Source organism: Perognathus longimembris, chromosome 2 (assembly GCF_023159225.1).
Source record: "Perognathus longimembris pacificus isolate PPM17 chromosome 2, ASM2315922v1, whole genome shotgun sequence".
NCBI lineage: Eukaryota > Metazoa > Chordata > Mammalia > Rodentia > Heteromyidae > Perognathus > Perognathus longimembris.
The window spans coordinates 148,874,982-148,895,148 of NC_063162.1; the positions used below are offsets into that span (position 1 = coordinate 148,874,982).

The 20,167-nt window shown below is 45.6% G+C and overlaps 1 protein-coding gene across 1 annotated transcript in view; it reads left to right on the top strand.

Moving 5' to 3' along the window:
• Cntnap2 (contactin associated protein 2) overlaps positions 1-18,756 on the top strand; it is a 1,597,185-nt gene extending 1,578,429 nt beyond the window's left edge. Inside the window, exons 23-24 of the mRNA XM_048340407.1 lie at positions 16,458-16,538; positions 18,508-18,756. Coding sequence (XP_048196364.1) covers positions 16,458-16,538; positions 18,508-18,707 — 281 coding nt within the window. The 3' untranslated portion in view covers positions 18,708-18,756. The remainder of the gene's footprint in view (positions 1-16,457; positions 16,539-18,507) is intronic.
• Positions 18,757-20,167: the final 1,411 nt, after the last annotated feature.

Here is a 20,167-nt window from a genome sequence, read left to right on the forward strand (position 1 = left end):
GGCTAGGATGAGCTCAACCCACGGCTGGTTCCCGTCAAAAAGACAAAACACGAATCTGAAGGAAAGCTGGGGGCATAGCTCAAGTAATCAACTGTGTGTGTGTGTGTGTGTGTGTGTGTGTGTGTGTGTGTGTGTGTTTGCCCAAACTGCCCTCTTCAACATGGCCATGGGGTGACTTGATGAATTATCTCTTCGCGCTCATCCCTACGGCTCTCAGCCTTTGGTTAGAGTCTATGTTCTAACATCAGAAGAGATGTATTGCACCCGCACAGGGCTTTTCCCCAACGGCGCATTGAATCCCTGTAAGACCACAGATTTCCAGGAAGCGGAAGTGTGATTCAGGTGGGAGAACGCCAGGCTTGATGGAAAAAGCTGAGCCCAGAGCTCAAGGCCTTAAACTCAAGTCCCAGTGAGCACATGTACACACGCACGCACGCACGCAGTGTTTCTAGATGCTGACAGGCTGCGCGTGGACTTGGAGCCTCCGTGGACGCAGCCCTTCTCGGCAGCCGCTCACCACGCGCTCTGAGTGGTCATCAGGGCTCTGCTGAATGAACATCACTGCCATAGATGCAACACTGAGCGGCTGAAGACCTAGCATCTCCTAGGCCTGAGCGGCGGAGAGCCCACAGAGCTGGATCGCACCCTCCTTCTGCAACTGGTGAGGCACAGCTCAGGCAGCCTTTCGAAGCCTCTGCTTTTCCACCACAAGGTGAAGAAGAGGGTACACACCACTCACTGACCCCCCCCCCAAACCTAACTCAGTGAGTGTGCGGGCACAGGCGTGATGATGTCAATACTTGACCCAAAAAAGACAAGGTGGGAGGCAACAGAGCAGTGAGGCCTGGCCTCGAACACCCAGAGCCTCAGCCCTCAGTTGCCCCATTCTTCAAAAGTGATCGATAAGACCAAACTCAGAATTCCATGTGAGATGAGGTCTAGATTAGGTCATGCGAGCCTAGCGATAGGACCTTGAGTTTAAACCCAAGGGTATGAACTCAAGGTCCTGAGTGCAAACCCCAGTACTGCCAAATATAATAATCCTCATAGCCCAATCAATCAAACATACAGTAAGCTTTTATAACATGGAGCTGCAATGCTGTTAATAATCACCATGGTTATTATATTATACACAATTTGCTGCCATGCTTGTATATACAAACTATCCCCAAGGCCCCCTGCCAGCCCCCCTTCTCCCCCTTCTAATTTATAGCAGCTCATCGAACAACAGGTGCCAATGGCGTTCATCACATTGCAGCCCTGCAATGAGCCATGAGGCTCTGAACGCAGCCTGCGCCATCGCCAGACCTGCACCTGGAAACTGTGCAGCTTAGAAAGAAGCCCAGCCCGTCCCTTTGTCAGAGGAGCCAGGTGGCGGCTCGCCAGGCCCTTTGTCCCTCACATGCCCATCCCAGCGCACCGGGAAGGGAGTGGCGTGCGGGGCGCCCAGCAGGCTGACTTAGCTTTCCTGGCCAGCATTTCTGTTTCTGGAGAGGAAAAAGCAAGGCAAGACCCACAGCCAAGTCACCGTGGAACAGAGAATTCCCAGATGCCAAATGAGGGGGCTCCAAGCTTGGGCTTCCGAAACCTCTAGATGCTACCCTGGGCCAAGAGGGGTTCCTCATCATCATGAGTTAACTAGCCAACCCCCTGGACACAGGACTGTAGAAACCAAGCGACTTTGTTCATCTGTGTGGATAGAGCATGTTCTCTACAGAGCACGTTGCTCCTGAGCGGTTCGTGACAATGTAACACAGCCGGGGCTTGAATTCAGATTCTGTGCTCCCGGGAGGGCATGATGGTGCACACCTGTAATCCCAGCACTCAGGACCCGGAGGCAGAGGGGGGTGAATCTGAGGCCGTGGAGGGCACACAGTGAGATCCTGAAGGAAGCAAGAAGCTAGAAGGAAGAGAAGGGAGGAGAGGGGAGGGGAAGTGGGGAGGGAGGGAGGGAGGGAGGGAGGGAGGGAGGGAGGAAGGAAGGAAGGAAGGAAGGAAGGAAGGAAGGAAGGAAGGAAGGAAGGAAGGAAGGAAGGAAGGAAGGACAGGTGGACAAGAGAGGGAGGGAGGGAGGGAGGGAGGGAGGGAGGGAGGGAGGGAGGGAAGGAGGGAGGGAGGGAGGGAGGGGAGGGAGGGAGGGAGGGAGGGAGGAGGGAGGGAGGGAGGGAATGAATTTGCCTGGTATTCACAAGGCCCTAAGTTGGATCCTACCAAAGAAAAAACAAAAACGAAGGGTGAGCGAGGGGAGAGAGAAGGAAGATTTGCTCTTTCTCCTTCTAGGAGCGCGTGCAGCCTGAGGCAGGGTGTGTGGGGCTCGGGACTGGGGGACGGGGCTGAGAGCCGGGGAGAAGCGACTTCCCACGGCCCTGTGTGGCTCCAATGCAGGGATCTGACCGCTTCTGCAGCCTCTTGAAGCCGGTAGCTGGAGGTCTCGGAGGAGGCTGATGGGGGGCCGGTGTAGAAGGGCGGTGTTTGCCTGTGAGCACACAAGAGCTCACAAAGGAGGTCTCTGGCATCATGGAGGAAGGCAGGCATGGGGGTGAGGGGGGGCTGGGCAGGAGCACAGGGGTTCACAGAAGAAAAGAGAGCTGACAGTGCTTACGGGCGTTTTTGTCATGTGCATGAGGTCCTTGGTGACTACGAAACTCTCCCAGAAAGAGGGTTTCTCTTGGTCTTTCCAGGAGGAAAAGCACCCCAAACAAAGAAGTATAGAAGTCTCATCTTCCAGAAACTTCTGCTTTTACACAGACAAAAGAAACTCACATATGGTTTCTTTCTACAACTGGTGAACCCTAAATATCTGCCACTTGGAATAATTTTCCTACCAGCTCTGGGAAGGAAACCAGCGTCTTGTCCTGGGCCTTGGACTCAGGGCCTGAGCACTGTCCCTGGCTTCTTTTTGCTCAGGGCTGGCACTCAGCCACTTGAGCCACAGCACCACTTCTGGCCATTTTCTATATATGTGGCGCTGGGGAATCGAACCTAAAGCTTCATGTATATATACAAGGCAAGCACTCTTGCCACTAGGCCATATTCCCAGCCCCGGAAACCAGTGTCTGTCAGGCTGCGTTCGTCATTCTGAATTCCGAGCTCTGAGCCCGAGGGTAATCTGAGCCAGGTAATCTTCCACGTTTGAATAGAGTAAGGGTCTCGCTATCTCCTGTTCAGGTGTAGCCCGATGGCGTGCACAGAATCCCATCTCTTCCTGGGAATGGTCACGGTCAGCATTGGGGTGGAACAGAACCAGTACAGCGGCTCAGGCCTGTAATCCCAACTACTTAGGAGGCTGAAATCCGGAAGACCGGGAGGCCTGCTCAGGCAAAAAGATCCCAAGACCTCAACTCAACCAATAGACAGGCTGCCGGATGCCTGGCCATCCCTTCTCAGGGGGCAGACTGAAATCAAGAGGACACCAGCCAGGCCAGCCCAGGCAAAAAGCGGGACCTTGTGTCAAAACAACCTGAGGAAAAAGGCACTGAGGCACAACTTGAGCAGTAGAGTACCTGCTTAATAAATAAGAATAGTAGTACTGCTAAAAAAGAAAAAAAAAAAAAGTGAGCACTAACTAGCCCCGGCTTGGCTTGAGGACATCTAGAAATAGATTGTTCCAGCAAGTGTCCTTGGAGATGAACTCCTTGCCTGACAGCCTTGGTTCCCAGCTGGTTAGAGATGAGGAGCCTTCATGTAAATGTGTATGTATTATATATACACATATGTATTACAGTATGTATTTATGTCATATATATTATATATTTTTTCAGATTTGGAGTTTGAACTCAGAGCCTCAAGCTCACTAAGTAAGCACTCTACTGCTTGAGCCATGCCTCAGTCCAAACGTCTTTTTTTTTTCCAGATAGGGGCTCACAATTTTGTCCAGGCTAGCCTCAAATCAAGATCCTCCCATCTTGACCTCCCAAGTCTCTGGGATTATAAGCATGCACCACCACACCCAGAATTTCGTGCTGATTTTTAATGAGTTTGATTTCTTGTCCATATTCCAGATTTCTTTTCCACCATCTGAAGATAAAATATTTTTACAACTTCCTGTGCAAAAGAGCTATGGATAGGATGAATTTAAAAACTGTGCACATCAATTCAATTTTCTTCATAAATACAAGCTGGCGCTTGGCTTTCTTTGCGAGTCATTGTAAAGAAACATGAGTAATCGTTCCAGCTCTTATAATTACATCTTTCTTTCTGAGCAGACCTCTTCTTTCACCCCGTTGCCAAGATTGCATGATAAATGTGCTTTATCTCTTATAGTTATTTCCATATCTTATTTGTCACTTTCCCCCTTCAGAAAACCAACACACTTCAAATTATTCTTCCTTTGTGAATACATCTTTTCCTGCAAATAGTTCAAATTCTGCCTTCCCTCTAAGAGCACCAAGTATATTTGTGTACTTTGTCCATTTAGAACTTCTTGTGTGTGTGTGTCTATACGCACACATGTGTGCACACACTAGTCCTGGGGCTCAGAGCTTAACCTTCTCCCTGAGCTTTTGTGCTCACAGCCAGTGCTCTACTACTTGAGCCCCGCTGCACTTCCAGCTCTTGGTAGCTCATTGGAGGTAAGTCTTAGAGACTTTCCTGCCTAGGCTGGCTTCGAACTGCAGTCCTCAGATCTCAGCCTCTTGAGTAGCTAGGATTATAAGTGCGAGCCACTGGCTCCTGTCTGAAACAGTTTCTTAGACTTATTTCTTCCCTTTCATGATTTCTTTCATTGTGAATTTCCCTTCCTTCTTTCTTCTTTTCTTCCCCTTTCTTTCTTTCCTTTTTTCTTCCCCTTCCTTCCTTCCTTCCTTCCTTTCTTCCTTTGTTCTTTCTCTGTTTCCCTTTCAGTACATGTTGAACCTCGTTCAAGTGAGAATCCTGCATGGTTCTCTCTCCGCCATCCCACCCCCCTCCAACCTCTGCCCCCACCCCACCCCACCCCAGGGCAGAGCAATCACAGTGCTTCCCATCTTCCCCAGCTCGGAGCCTGCCAATCATTTCAGCCATTAGTCCCTGTCACGTGGGGCTGGCTAAGTGCTGTGCTACCAGGTGGCATCCGTTGCCATGGTGACTTCCCTGTTGATGGCAGGACCAGTGACTCCAGCAGGTCACAGTATGCACTCGGTGCCTCAGGAAAGGTACCCACACTGGAGAGAGGGAAGGTTTGCGTCCGCGGCTCCTGCTCTCCAGCCTTCCCTCTCACTCTTGCTCTTGTTCTGCACTTTTCTTGTGCTTTGTTTTGGACACGGGTTTCACTGTGCGGCCCGTGCTGGTCTTGAGTTCCTGGACACAGCCATCTGCTTGCCTGTGCCTCTCAAGTCCCTGGGAATCCAGGTGTGCAGTGCGGCGGGACTTCTCCCAGGACAAGCCCTCTAAGCCGCTGCTGGGAGATGCCAGCTTCACCGGCGTCAGGCTGGGGGACCCTGTGTCCCTTTTGATGGCCTCCAACACTGCGGAACAATGTGCCCCTGCCCGTCAGTGCTGAGCCCCCCTTCCCCCCACCCCCTCCCCCTCCCTCCCCACCACGTATCCCGCTGATTCTGCAATGAGGGAGTAACTCCTAGCTCTGCTGTTGAGTGTTCATCCAGAAGCAACTATGAAAATCTATCTTGTTTTAAAATCTACACGTATATGTGAATGTGGCGTGGAGGTTATTTTAAGCCAGGAAGATGAGATGTATTGCTTTGAAAAGGCTCCTGAGAAAAAGCTAAAAAAAAAAAAAAAAAGAAAGAAAAAGAAAAAATGCATCTCACTTGGGGCTTTTCACTTTTACAAAGCTGGGAAGGATGTTAACTTTGATTAGTAAGTAGCTTCCATGGCCAGCATGCTTTTAATGCCCGACTCCATTCTGTCCTGACAACGATGACACGAAGTAGGGGACCTTATTAGGCAAAGAAGAAGCATAAGAACAATGGCGCCCGAAGGGAATGAGTGCATTCATCCCTGTGTCCACAATACGTCAGCCAACACGGCACTGCTCAGGTGACCTGAAGAGCCTTCTAGAAATCCTGACGTAGCCCCCATCCTGAGACAGTAGTGCTCATTCAGGACTGTGACTCCATGGGGTACCGTACCTGGAGCCCCCCTCAGAAGTAGAGAGAGGACAGCATCAGGTTGAAGACTTACCCTCACTCCTGACTTCCTGCCCCTCCCACTTCCGACTTCCTGCCCACCCTCACTTCTGATTATTTCCTGCTTTTTCCTAATGAAAATTTTGGACTTAAGTATCAAAAGAATTCTGGTGCTGTATTCTGAGCTGTTTTACTATCTTCCCCCATCTTTCAAATAAAATATGAAGATCTAGAATGGTACATAACTTGAAAATCAGGTGCTTGTGGCTCACACCTATAATCCTAGCTACTCAGGAAGCTGACATCTGAGGATCATGGTTCAAAGCCAGCCCAGGCAGGAAAATCCATGAGCCTCTCATCTCCAATGAATCACCAGAAAACCAGAAGTAGAGCTGTAGCTCAAGGTGGTGGCATGCTAGCCACTCATGAGCATGAGGCCCCAGCAACAGCAGAGAGGAGAGAGAGAGAGAAAGAAAGAGAGAGAGAGAGCATAACTTGTATATGTGTAGTCTAAATACTTTCCATACATCTCCTCTCTTTCTACTTTTTTGTTTGATATGGGATAAACCATCCTCTAGGCTGCTATAGTCAATTAACCGTTGTTGTTGTTTTTCCCACACTGCTGACACGAATGAAGGGAGTGGTGACAGGCACATGGCTGGCCTAAGGGTTGTTGCCTTATTTATTTTTAATTATTTTAATTATTTATTTTTTAAATTTTTTATTGTCAAACTGATATACAGAGCAGTTACAGCTTCATACATTAGGCATTGGATACATTTCTTGTACTGTTTGTTACCTCCTCCCTCATTCCCTTCCCCCCTCCCCCTTTCTCTTTCCCCCATGAGTTGTTCAGTAGATTTACACTAAACAGTTTTGCAAGTATTGCTTTTATAATCTTTTGTGTTTTTTACCCTGTGTCTCTTGATTTTGGTATTCCCTTTCAGTTTCCTAGTTCTAATACCTGTATACACGGTTTCCAATGTAGTCAGATAAGATACAGAGATAGTGCAGATACAACCACAGAAAGGGGATACAAGAGGATCATCAACAATAGAGGCTACGGTTTCACATCACATGTTGAAAGTATTTACAACAGTTATATAACAGTCGTTTCCATAACATGGAGTTCATTTCACTTAGCATCATCTTTTGTGTTCATAAGGGTATAGCTATTGGGCTCTTGTGATCCTCTGCTGTGACTAGCCTAAGCCTGTGCTAATTATTCCTTATGAGGGAGACCATAGAGTCCATGTTTCTTTGGGTCTGGCTCACTTCACTTAGTATAATTTTTTCCAAGTCCTTCCATTTCCTTACAAATGGGGCAATGTCATTCTTTCTGATAGAGGCATAAAATTCCATTGTGTATATGTACCACATTTTCCTGATCCATTCGTCTACTGAGGGGCATCTGGGTTGGTTCCAGATTCTAGCTATGACAAATTGTGCTGCGATGAACATTGTTGTGCTGGTGGCTTTAGTGTGTTCTTGTTTGTGGTCTTTTGGGTAGATGCCCAAAAGTGGGGCTGCTGGGTCATAGGGGAGCTCTATGTTTAGCCTTCTGAGGAATCTCCATACTGCTTTCCAGAGTGGCTGAACCAGTTTACATTCCCACCAACAATGAAGTAGGGTTCCCTTTTGGCCACATCCCCTCCAACATTTGTCATTGTTAGCTTTCTTGATATAGGACATTCTTACTGGGGTAAGATGGAATCTCAATGTTGTTTTGATTTGCATTTCTTTTATGGCCAGTGATGTGGAGCACTTTTTCATATGTCTCTTGGCCATTCTCATTTCCTCATCAGAGAAGTTTCTTTTTAAGTCTTTAGTCCACTTTTTGAGGGGGCTATTGGCTCTTTTGTTTTGGAAGAATGTAATTTTTTTAGTTCTGCATATATTTTAGATATGAGGCCTTTCTCCCTTGTATGGCCAGTAAAGATCTTTTCCCAATCTCTGGGCTTTCTGTTTATCTTGCGAGCTATGTCCTTTGCCCTGCAGAAGCTCTGCAGTTTGATGCAGTCCCATTTGTCCATCCTTTCTTTGATTTGTCGCATTTCTCAGTCTTTGTTAAAGAAGTTCCGTCCTGTGCCAAGGAGCCCAAGTGTTTCTTCTACTCCTTCCTTTAGTGTTTTCAGGGTATCTGTTTTAATTTCGAGGTCTGATCCATTTGGAATTGATTTTGGTGCAGGGTGATATATAAGGATCTAGTTTTAGTTTGTTGCATGTGTTGAACCAGTTTTGCCAGCACCATTTGTTAAAGAGGCTGTGTTTCTTCCATCCTATTTTTTTAGCTCCTTTATCAAAGATTAAGTAGGCATAGTTCTGTGGGTTCATTTCTGGGTGTTCAGTTCTGTTCCATTGGTCTTCAGGTCTGTTCCAGTGCCAATACCAAGCTGTTTTTATTACTATAGCTTTATAATACAACTTGAAGTTGCGTATTGTAATTCCTCCAGCACTGTTCTTTCTGCTTAGGATTGTTTTTGCTATTCTGGATCTTTTATTGTTCCATATAAATTTCTAGATTGCTGCCTCTATTTCATTAAAAAATTGTGTTGGGATATTAATGGGTATTGTGTGGGCTAGGATGTAGCTCAGTGGCAAAGTGCTTGCCTAGCAAGTGCAACGTCCTGGGTTCGATCCCCAGTACCAAAAAAGAAAAGCCAAAAAAAAAACAAAAAAAACCAAAATGTTACCTTTGTTGCCTTATTTTTATAACAATGTGAGTGGCACCAGGAAGGGATAGGGGGTTGGGAGGAAGTGTGGGGGGGGGGGTGAATTCTTACCCAGACAGCCACAAAGAATTTGTTTCTCACTAACCCACCTATCACCAAGTAAAGACAACTGTCTTTTAAAGTCTACAGTTCATTCCAAAAGAAAACAGCTCAAAAGAAAATGGAAATCTATTTAGCACAGAGCTTTTAGCTTCCAAAGCCAACTTTCTACAGATTGGAAATTTTCACTTGCACTAATGTAGCTGAAAAGATGATTTCAAAACCAAAAACCCAATGGGACGTTGATAAAAGACTTAATATATATGTGCAGAATTAATTTTTAAAAGCATTTCAGGTTTGCTCCCTCCCTCTGGTAGTCAGAATCAGCCCGCTGTCTTCGAGCTGGGATCAGAGGCTCAACGGCTCTCCTCCTTCTATGAACTAATTTCTGGAAACTTAGGAGCAGAAACAGATCAGTTTACTATTTTGATGGAGTAGCTGTAATGACACAAATACCCCACAAATGAAGGCTTGATCTGTTCTCAGAGAGCAAGGGCGTCTTTATCTCAATTTGAAGAAAGCATCTTCCTCCAGCCGAGATTGCCAGGTGATAGCGTCTTCGATTTTCTAATGCATTTTGTTATTTATTCTACTCCTCAAGCTATATGATGATGACAAAGGTAACTTTTATTAAATCCCTTCACTATGTTTTAAGCTGCTCTTAATAGAGATCAGGAATAGATTTCACATACACATTTCAAATACCGAAAAATTATAATTCAAAATTAATGTGGTGTTTTTATGATGACTTTCGTGAGAGCAAAGAGAGAGAGAGACAGAGCTTAAGGAAATAGAACCATGAGGCTTTCTGGCATACAGATCATTAAAAGCACAAATGATTCAATCTAGGGGGCCAGGAGGGTAGGAAGAAAAGGTTCTCAGAAGAAATAATTTCGATTGCCTCTCAGGCACCACATTAAATTAAAACACAGGCACACAGGAACAGCTGGAGACAGAAACCACCAAGGGTCTCAATTAACATTTGTACCATTCCAAAGGAGCATTCTATGGGAGCTCTCTTGGAGCCTGTTAGAAATGCAGACCCCAAGGCCCCCACCCCAGACCTGCTCAGTAAGAATCTGCATATTAATGAGGTCCTGGGGGTGATTTGCATGTTGTAAAGCTCAAAACCAAAGCACTCAGAAATCAATTTGCTTTTCCCCCCAAGGCACACACAGCACAGGAGGTTGAGGTATCTCAGGGAGGAAAAGCCTGGAGAGGTGATGTAACAATCCCTGAGCTGAAGAACACCCCAGTCACGTGGACCTCAGGATCTTTTAGCCAACACCCAGGGCCCTGTTTACACAGGCAGTGACCACCAGAAAGCCATCCGGGATCGATACCACCGGAGAGATTCTGTGTTCCCTGGGACAGGGATTTCAACAGCACTCCCTCTGGTTTGGGGCATCCTTATTCCTGAACTCCTGTCCACATCAGTATTGATTCTAAACACAACAAAGAGACAGATGATAATGTTGGTGGGACTCTGTAGCCGCTGGTGCCGAGCTTCTGATCTCAGGGATGGAGGATCATCCTAGAGCTCCTGGAAGATGCCTGGGACTCCTGGGTCTTCAGACCCCAGCACTGCTGACCAGTAGCAGCCTCTCGAGAATTAAACGGGATTTCTTAGGTCTCCAGCCTCTAAGTCAATAGCCATTTCTTGTCATCTGTTTCTGACCTATCAGTCAATAGGGAATGACTACAACAAATTAATGGAGAAAAACCACTTTTCACCATGGAACTCTGAGAGGAAAGAGAGGAAAATGAAATGAAACAAAGGAAGAAGGGAGAACAAGAATGTCTATCTGTCATCCAGCCCAAACCCTGCTGCAAAAATAGCATTGCAATTTAAATCAAATTACAATTAATAGCAGCAGTTTGGTTGGAGTGTCTCAGATTATCACTTTCAATGCCGAAGCTCCGTGGTTTCCATGGAGATAATTTTCTCTAAGAGATGTCAGACCCAATCTAATTTTTTTTTTTGTATCTGATATATGACAACCTGAAAGCATTTAGTGCCTTTCATTTTGGGGGGAGGTTTATGTTAGACAATCTCAATTTCCTTTTATGTGCACTTTACTGTTTTATTCGCAATGGATTTCTGAGCCTAAGCCTATAATTTTCCATATTTTAAAACTCAGTAAATAAGACCCACCACTGAATTTATGTTTTAAAAAAATGCTTTTTACTCCATCTTCTCCTTACCTACTCACAGAGACAGACAAGAAATTGAAGACTAAAGTATTCAAATTTTTAAAATTGAATATTGAAACAATAACGTAATAATATTCTTTTTGGGAAATGTCTTTTAAGTCAGTTTCTAGCACTTGAGTGCCTGCTTTGAACTTTATTAATTTATCATATTCTATAAGCACAATAAAGAATTCTACTCTGACAATCATGTTTTGAAGTCCAATTAGCACTGTTCTTGGTGCTGTGGTGGTGTTTCTGTGATGGTGACTGTCATTTTCTCTCATGTGGGCCCCTTAGGGGTCTGTACCTATTACCCACAGACTGTCAGGTTGATTTCCTATGCTACTGTTCCTGAGTTGCCACATTGCTCAACCAACACTGCCCTCGTGTGGAAATTTTGTCAGAAAAAAAAAAAGAAAAAAAAAACACTTATGAACGATCAATGCAGGCAGAAGCTTAAAATGGTCATATTTTCTATGGGGAATGAATGGACCCTTTTACTCACCCATTTCTAATACATGAACTTTCCCTCTCTCCGTGTAATAGAAAAAGACTTACCAGCCAGATGTGGTGGTATATACATGCCTGTAATTCCAGCATTCGTGAGGTGGAGGCAGGAAGATCACAAGTTCAAAACCAACCTGAGCTGTACACCAAGACCTTCTCAAAACTAAAAAATAATCCAAATGTAGAATAAAGTGTAAAAAAAGCAGAGTGCTCCACCTCTGCACATTGCCACTGAGTTGCGCTAAGTATGGAGGTTTCTGGAATGTCCAGGTTCACATCCAGGCTCCACCCTCTTCCTGATCACCTCAAACGAATCCTTATTCTTCCAAAATGAGCTGGACTGTTAACTTCACAGGGTTCACAGATGGCCACCGGAGTCGATGGCCTATGGAATTGGCTATTATGACTTCCTAAACTGATTGTTCTAGACATATGAATGACATGTTAATTTACTTTAAGAACTTGATGTGGACAGGTTGATTTTTTTTTTATCAAAAATAACCATCCACCTTTTCCATGTAGCCTTGAAATGCTGTTCCAGACCACAGAACTCCAGATTCCAACTGGGTCCTCGAAAGTGAGACGTGTGAGAAACCCGTAGTCTGAGTGATGACTTGTTGCATGCAATCCTAAGGAGTTCTACCATGTAATGCATAGAAACCACGGGGCTGCCACTTGGGGAGGAATGGGTCTTTGTTGCTGATAGAGTTCAGAACTTGTTCCTGGAATTCCAGAGTCCTGGTTGTCTAGGCTGCTAAGCAACACGGGATGCTAGGCCCCACCCCACACAGATGCTGGCGGTGCTTAGCTAGACGGTCACCCTGCTTTCATAAGACCTTTTCCAGAATGTAGTAAGGAAGAGCTAAACACTTTTAGATCTAGAAGAAAACAGTTGTCATTTTTATTATTTGAGGAGGAAATAAGAAAGCTTTTACTTGTCCCGTTCTAGTCTATAACCATTCTACTCAATCTGTGTAATTACAAGGAATATTCCACTAGACTTGCCCTTACCAAGTATGTGGGGTTGTTGTTTCTGGTTTGGTTTGGTTTTGAATCAAAACAGAATGGGAAGAATTGCACCAACCATGAGCGTATCACATGGCTTCGCATAGGAAGGACAAAGACAACAGAAAGAAGGCCCCAGATGTGAGCATGATGCTTGGGGACCTGAAATGAATACATTGCCTTCTCTGTAGAGGAAAGAGGGAGGTGCAGGCGTAGAGAGACTCTGAAGCCTTTGCCAAGTGGTTTGCTAAGCTCGTTTGTCGGGGGGGGGGGTGATGTCCTGCCCCCAATTCTCCAACTATAGCTTCCGTTTGTTCTACGTTGGGGAGACGAGGGGAAGAAGCTAATGTCTGTGTGTTGCAAAAGAAGCATCTATGAGTAAAATACTGGAGATGACCACACAGAAGGACATAAGCAGGAAGAATGCATAGAAATGCACTCACTTGTGGGAGGCACTAAACTGGAGCTGGAACGGCACTATGCTTGGTGGCTATTGAGATGATTATGACATCATCTTATAGTATTATTTGACGATCCAAAAGAAATGTATTGAATATAGTTTGTGTTTACATGATGCAAGTTTGGTCTTGAGATTCGTCAACATCTTTCTAGTCTGTTTTGAATTAACACTCCAAATTTGGACATACTCGCCATGTTTGCCCAAGCAGAGATTCCTTGATAGTCACACAGTATAAGAATCACTGATCGGGCTTAATGGTAGAACCTTGCCTAGCATGCACAAAGCCATGGGTTCGATTCTTCACCACCACAAAAACAGAAAAAGCCAGAAGTGGCACTGTAGCTCAAGCGTTAGAGTGGTAGCCTTGAGCAAAAAGAAGCGAGGGACAGTGCTCAGGCCCTGAGGCCAAGCAAAAAAAAAGGACTGGCAAAAAAAAAAAAAAAATCACTCATCAACCTGGGAGAAGTGAGGTGGAGAAAATCACCTGCCATGAACAGGCTTTGCCCTCCAGGCCTCAGCCATTCTCTTGGTCACCGTATTTCTCTATGTGAATATCCAAAGGGATGTTGGTACCAGGAGAAAGGACAATCACAGCGAACTCTAACAAAATAGCAATTGCTCTGACTGCACAAATGAAATAGCTTTGCCTCAAGGGGGTGAGAATTCACATGTCTTAGGACAGCCAGGCTTAAGTTACAAATAGAGCTGAGAAAGAGAGAGAGAGAGAGAGAGAGAGAGAGAGAGAGAGAGAGAGACCCATTTAAAAAGTCTGCTTTTGAATTTTATGAGTATTTGTGTTTCAACTCGAAGGGTTCCCACTAATCATTTTCTAACAACAGCTGAAGTCTGGTGGATAAGAAACCTTTAATATCTTTTTGATGTGTTTATTTCCTTTGTTGGCAAGAATAAGAATGCTATCTTGCTTTAAGGTTTTAGTTGAGAGGAGCTGACTTTTAAAAGTATAGTTTCATCATGAAAAATATTAAGAAAGAGGCTACACACATGTCTACACAGCCCTGAATCAACTGATTTTAATTTTACCAGTCAATGAATATTCATTTTGCCCTTACTACTACACAATGACTCATTGGAACAACACACATAATTAAGATTGGCCTCTGACTTGAAGAGGATAGCTACCATGTAAGAAGAGAGAATTACGATTGCAGCCCTTAGAACGATAAAGAGGGCTGGTCACCTAAGTGTGACCATACTTTCAAGGAAAAGGTGAGACTTGATAAGAGAAGTAAGGTAAACCAGATACCTGGACAGAGGGCATCACCTGGGTGAGCAAAGACATGTTAAACTGAAACATCTGGAATCCATCAGAGCCAGAATATGGAGTTACAGCCTGATGAGGGAAGGGGCCATCGTGAGATTCTGTCTGCAGAAGGTCTTTCTCCCCTTGCCCAGGAGGTCACATTTCCACCTGAGGCAATGCTGGGGTGTTTTTAAACGCTCTCCTCTAGCTCCTGTCATTCTTCCGGGGTCACTTCTACTGTTTCCAAACCTTCTGCCATCCGCAGCAGCAAACGAACTGAGGGAAAGCCAGCAGTGTCTCCAAGCATCTGCGTATTTTTTCCTGCAGTTTTGTGGTTAATGACACACTACCACAAGGGAGAGGTGGGCCACAGAGAAACCCTACTGTGCTCCACCCTCTGTGTTCCCAAAGAGAAGTCCTACTGTGCTCCGCCCTCCGTGTTCCCAGAGAGAAATCCTACTGTGCTCCTCCCTCCGTGTTCCCAGAGAGAAATCCTACTGTGCTCCACCCTCCGTGTTCCCAGAGAGAAATCCTACTGTGCTCCACCCTCCGTGTTCCCAGAGAGAAGTCCTACTGTGCTCCGCCCTCCGTGTTCCCAGAGAGAAATCCTTCAGTGCTCCACCCTCCGTGTTCACTAAGACAGGAAGGCAACTGAGTCACAGAATCACACACCAGCACCACAAGAGGACGTTGCAATTTTCGTCACTCTACTTCATCTATTTTGAAGGGTCATATTGTATGCAGGAGGTCAAGGGGCTCCTGTGTCTTTTAAGAGGAAATTAGAAATGGAACCACTTGCAAAATATCCAAACGTTAAATACCTAGATCCACCTCAAACTCATTATGGATGGAATAAGTTTTCTCTCTCTCCTCACAGGACTTCTCCCAGGCCCCCAAACTAAACTGAAAGCAGGCCACATTGGGTGGTGAGGTGGGAGGGGGCAGGAAAAGTCTCGTTAATGCAATATTTCTGCTTAATTTTTGCTCACTGTGCCTAGGGAGAATCGAGTCTGGCAAGTAGTGGGTATTCTGTAAACGTTTGGTGAGTGAGGGGTTGGAGGCATGGCTCAGATGGTAGAGGACCAGCCAGTGAGTAAAAGCATCAGGTACCAAATTCAAGTCCCAGTCTCAGACAAAAATAAGAGTTGCTGAATGGTCGCGTGGATAAACAGATCACATCTACTAAATAATGCTTCTTTGTAGAGCCTTGAGTTTAAAGAAGAAAAGGCAGCATTTCTATTGTATATTCTGATGTAAGTCAGTTTCATTCACCTAGGATAATTTCATGACCAGCTGAAAATTCAACCCTAGAAATGAAAAATGTTTGCCTTCTGGGGCTGACATTTGGAGTCGTCCACCTCTATCGTGCTGTCTAGCCCCGAAGAGTCGAGAGGGGGGGAGTGGGAGAAAGGGCTGATGGGCAGTAGATAACTGTGTGCATTTCCTTATTTCTCTAGCTAGCTAGATTTGGGCTGGGACCCACTCAAGTGAGTGAACAATGCCACCCAATGTGGCCTGCTTTCAGTTTAATTTGGGTAGGACCTGGGAGGAGAAGTCTTGTGAGGAGAGAGAGAAAACTTATCTCATCCATAATGGGTTTGAGGTGCTTATAGGACACCCTAGGTGGATCTAGGTATTTAACGTTTGGATGTTTTGCAAGTGGCTCCACTTCTAATTTCCTTTGCCTTCACCAGCTAAGAATCGGGAGAGACTACAAAAAGTTCTGAAGCAAGTCTCAAGCCAGCCTAGGATACATAATGAGCCCCTATCTCAAAACACCAACTGAAACAAAAGCTACTGTAGAACATAACATTCACTTGTGTTCAGTATTACAAGTAATCTAGAGATTCAAGTATACCAGGGAATACAGGAAAGTTCAGTGTACACAGGTCACCAGTAACCTGGGCCTCCGTGGACTGGGGTATCCTGCATTGACTCTCTCCCGCATTCCAAGGGATGGTTGTACTCTGCAAGCAAGTCTGCCTGTCGGTACAAATGGGACATCCAGGATTCTCTAATATTCCCCAAAGCCACCCACAGTGTTTGCCTAGGCCTTGGGTTCCATGAAATGGAGATGCGTGTGGGAGGATAAGAATTGCCACAAGTTATGTGAAGACACAGGTATCCGAGTGCTGTATTTGGAAGCGATGGTCTATTTGACTCTTACTCTTGACCTTTCCTTCCTTTCTCTACAGCCAGTGCTGATTTTCCCTATAATCCAGGGCAAGGCCAAGCTATAAGAAATGGAGTCAACAGAAACTCAGCCATCATTGGAGGTAAGTGATGCACAGAACAGACTTTGGTGGGGCCGCCACGTACCTGCGAAAGGGAATGGTTTGCAATCAATAGTCTAGAGACGGGGGAAAAAGACTTTTATATTATCCATTTGTCATTTACATATGGCTTAAGATTGTGGAGAAACTATGACTAATGTCACCTGGCTGCTTTTTCATGGATGACCTGTGAAACGCAGAACGACAGTGGTGAGCCACACAAAGAGAATGTGTATGCAGGCAGTAGACACTGCTCTTCCTCTTGTCACTCTCACCCTGTCACAGTGGGAAGGAAACATGCCCGTCCGGTTTCAAATATCTTGATAAAAGTTGTCAGAAAATTAAAAGGCCAGATCGCCTAAGGTACTTCAGTCTTTGCTTCTTACCACGGATAGATGCAGAGTCGCTGACGTTCCTGTATCGGCTCTTGTGTTTAGACCGGTACTGAAAGTCCCATCATCCCCCTCTTTCTGCTCTCTGCTGGCTCCCGTCGCACGCTCCCCATCTTCCTGAGAAGGGCTGATACTGGAAACGTAGTGAGGGTTTTCCGGGAAGTCAAGCCACATGACTTTGCTGCTAAGCTTTCCTTCCCACAGGAACAAAGATGACACCTGTCAGAAATATTTAAGGCTAGAAAATTTAAATATATTTAGAAGGTGCTTAGGTCACATTAGATAACATTATCCGAAGTTAATTTTATTTAAAAAAATAAGCTTGTGCTGGCTCGCAGTTGAAGTGTTAGTGTAGCTCCAGCCTTGAGCACAAAGAAGCCAAGTGAGAACCTGAGTCCCTGAGTTCAAGACCAGTACTGGTATGCACACACACACACACACACTTCCAAAAAAAGAATTTCATAACCAGAAATAGTATACAATCTGCTGTGTCTTCCTTTGTTCAGGAAACGTAACACTTTGAGCGCTTTATTCATGTTGCATCATTTGCCAATAGTCCATTTATTCTTCTTACCGAGTTCTATTGCATTGAATAATGTGCTTCAAGCACTTACTTGCTGAGAGGTCCTTGGTTTGTTTCCAGATTTAGGCTATTGTGGATAAAGCTACTATAAATGTTCTCGTACAAGTCCGTGTGCACATAAGATTTAATTTCTCTCTGGTAATTCCTAGAAGTGCAATCACTACATATTATCGAAAGTGGATATTTAACTTTGTAAGAAATTGCCAGGCAGTGTTTCAAAATGATTAGTCCATTTTAGTCTCACAGTCAATATCTGAGAGGTCAGGTTGCTCCACAGTCTTACCAATTAGTCAGTCTTCTTAATTAGCCAGCCTCGTGAGTGACTAGCTTTTAATCTGAAATTATCTGATCACTCTAAACACGGAGCCTATTTCCATGTGTCTATTGCTATGTGTACATCTGCTTAAATGGTACCTCTTTTTTTGTGGTTGTTTTTGTCTTAGTAGTGAAGTTTGCATGCTCTTGCTTGGCTTTTTTAACTCCAGGCTGGTAACTCTCCACTTGAGACATACCTCCACGTCTAGCTTTTTGATGGTTAACTGGAAAACAAAAAAAGAGTAGTCTCTTGGCCTTGTCTACCTAGGCTGACTTCAAACCCGGATCCTCAGAGCTCAGCCTTGGGAGTAGCTAGGCACTGAGCCAGAGCCGCCCACACCCATCTTTTCTCTCTTCCTAAAGCCTAGTGTGATTGATGGCTGTTCCATTGCAGGAGCTCTTTTTATAGTCTGGGGACAAGTTCTTTCTCAGATACAAGTATTACAAATCTACTTACTTATTTGGGGGCGGGAAGCTTATTAAGGGCAAATCCTAAGTAGCCTTTATTCCGAGCCTGTGCTGAGGAAGCATCTTCAGGGTCTACAGTAAAGGTGGGAGGTGGGGGGGTGCTGCGGGGGGGGGGGGGGGCAGGGAGGCCTGCAGGGGGGAGAGGGCCCTGCTTGAGGGGTGGGGGACGGGGAGGCCATCTCACCCCCGGTCCCCCCCACCTCCGGCTCCGCAGGGGTCATCGCCGTGGTCATCTTCAGCATCCTCTGCACCCTGGTCTTCCTCATCCGCTACATGTTCCGCCACAAGGGCACCTACCACACCAACGAGGCCAAGGGCGCCGAGTCGGCCGAGAGCGCGGACGCGGCCATCATGAACAACGACCCCAACTTCACGGAGACCATCGACGAGAGCAAGAAGGAGTGGCTCATCTGAGGGGCTGCCCGGGCCTGGGGAGGGGGGGTGGAGGGGGAAGGGAGGGCGCCCCGCCTTGCTACCCGCCCCCCAGCACACCCCATGGGGCAGCACACCCCACGGGGGGGGCACACCCCACCCGGGCGCATACCCCACCCAGGCAGCACACCCCACGGGGAAGCCAGCCAGCAGCACAGGTTCCCGAGACTGATCACCCCTAAAACAAAAAAAAAAGAGAGAGAGAGAAAGAAGAACTTTTTAATATTTCTTTATAGCTGAGTTTCCCCTTCCCTATGAAAACAAAAATGACACACAAAAAAATGCTTTTAGAGTTTAAGCGATGGTTGGAATTTGTAGGTAATAACTGTCTTATTTTGTGCGTGTTTAGAGGTGTTCCAAAAACACAACAAAACAAAACCCGTGGTAACAGGGCAAGTTTTCTACATTTTTAAGAGCCCTTAGAATGTGGGTATTTTTTTTTCTTGAGGGAGGGGTGGAAATTGATGTACATCTATCTATCTGACCTCTGACATTCTCTTCCTTTTGCATACGAACGGGCTGTGGTAGCCACTAGTTTGTGTTCCTCCAGTATTGCTTTTGGTGTCTTGCCCACTGGAAAAGAGAAGAAGGAGGCAAAGAGGATCTATGTTGCCGGTTCTCAGAGACCTGGGCCTCCGCTGGACTGCGGAGGGTTCCTTCCTGGAAGGATGGATGCAGTTCCTGTCCCATCTCCACAAAGCCTGTCAAGTTGAGAGGAGTCCTAAGGACCGGGGAAAGCAGTGTCAATTGGGGTGGTTGGATTTTATTTTTCTCATGGAATTCTTACACAATACTACTGTCACATGTCTGTAGTCTTAGATCTATTCAGAATCGGTAATTATCTGCTACACCACCGTGGCAACCAGCTGCCACAAAAGACTTCCTGTTTTGCTTGCGACCTACCGGAGGATGTATGAACACTCGCACCTCCGTGGGGCAGGGGAGGTAGATGTGTGGTTTGTTTGCTCTGCTTCTTTTATATTTGTATCAAAACTGTGGACGCTTCCTAGTGGATGCATACATTTAGTTGTTCTTATTTTGCTTTAAATCTCAAGCTTTTCCACCCTAGGATAAAATGCTAGCAGACATGACACAATAAAGCCAAGTTACTCTTGCTGTTACTCTAAAAATCATACGGAAAACACTGCTGTAGTTTAACGCAACTGCACAACATATTATTCTACCCAAAGCAGAGACACAACCATTATCCAGAGGTCTTCTCTGACAGATGCATTGGAAGCTCAAGTCCCTCCCTAACTTGCTCATTGATGGTTGTTTCTTACACCATGAGTGTTTCTAGTCAGCTCACCATTTAACTGCAGCACTTTAACTGGCACTTTGGCCGGCTTACTTCAACAAACAGCTCCTCGATTTGATTGGAACATAAAACCGACTTTATGTAAATGAACTTCCTCTTGAAGCATCCAAAAATATAATTTTTT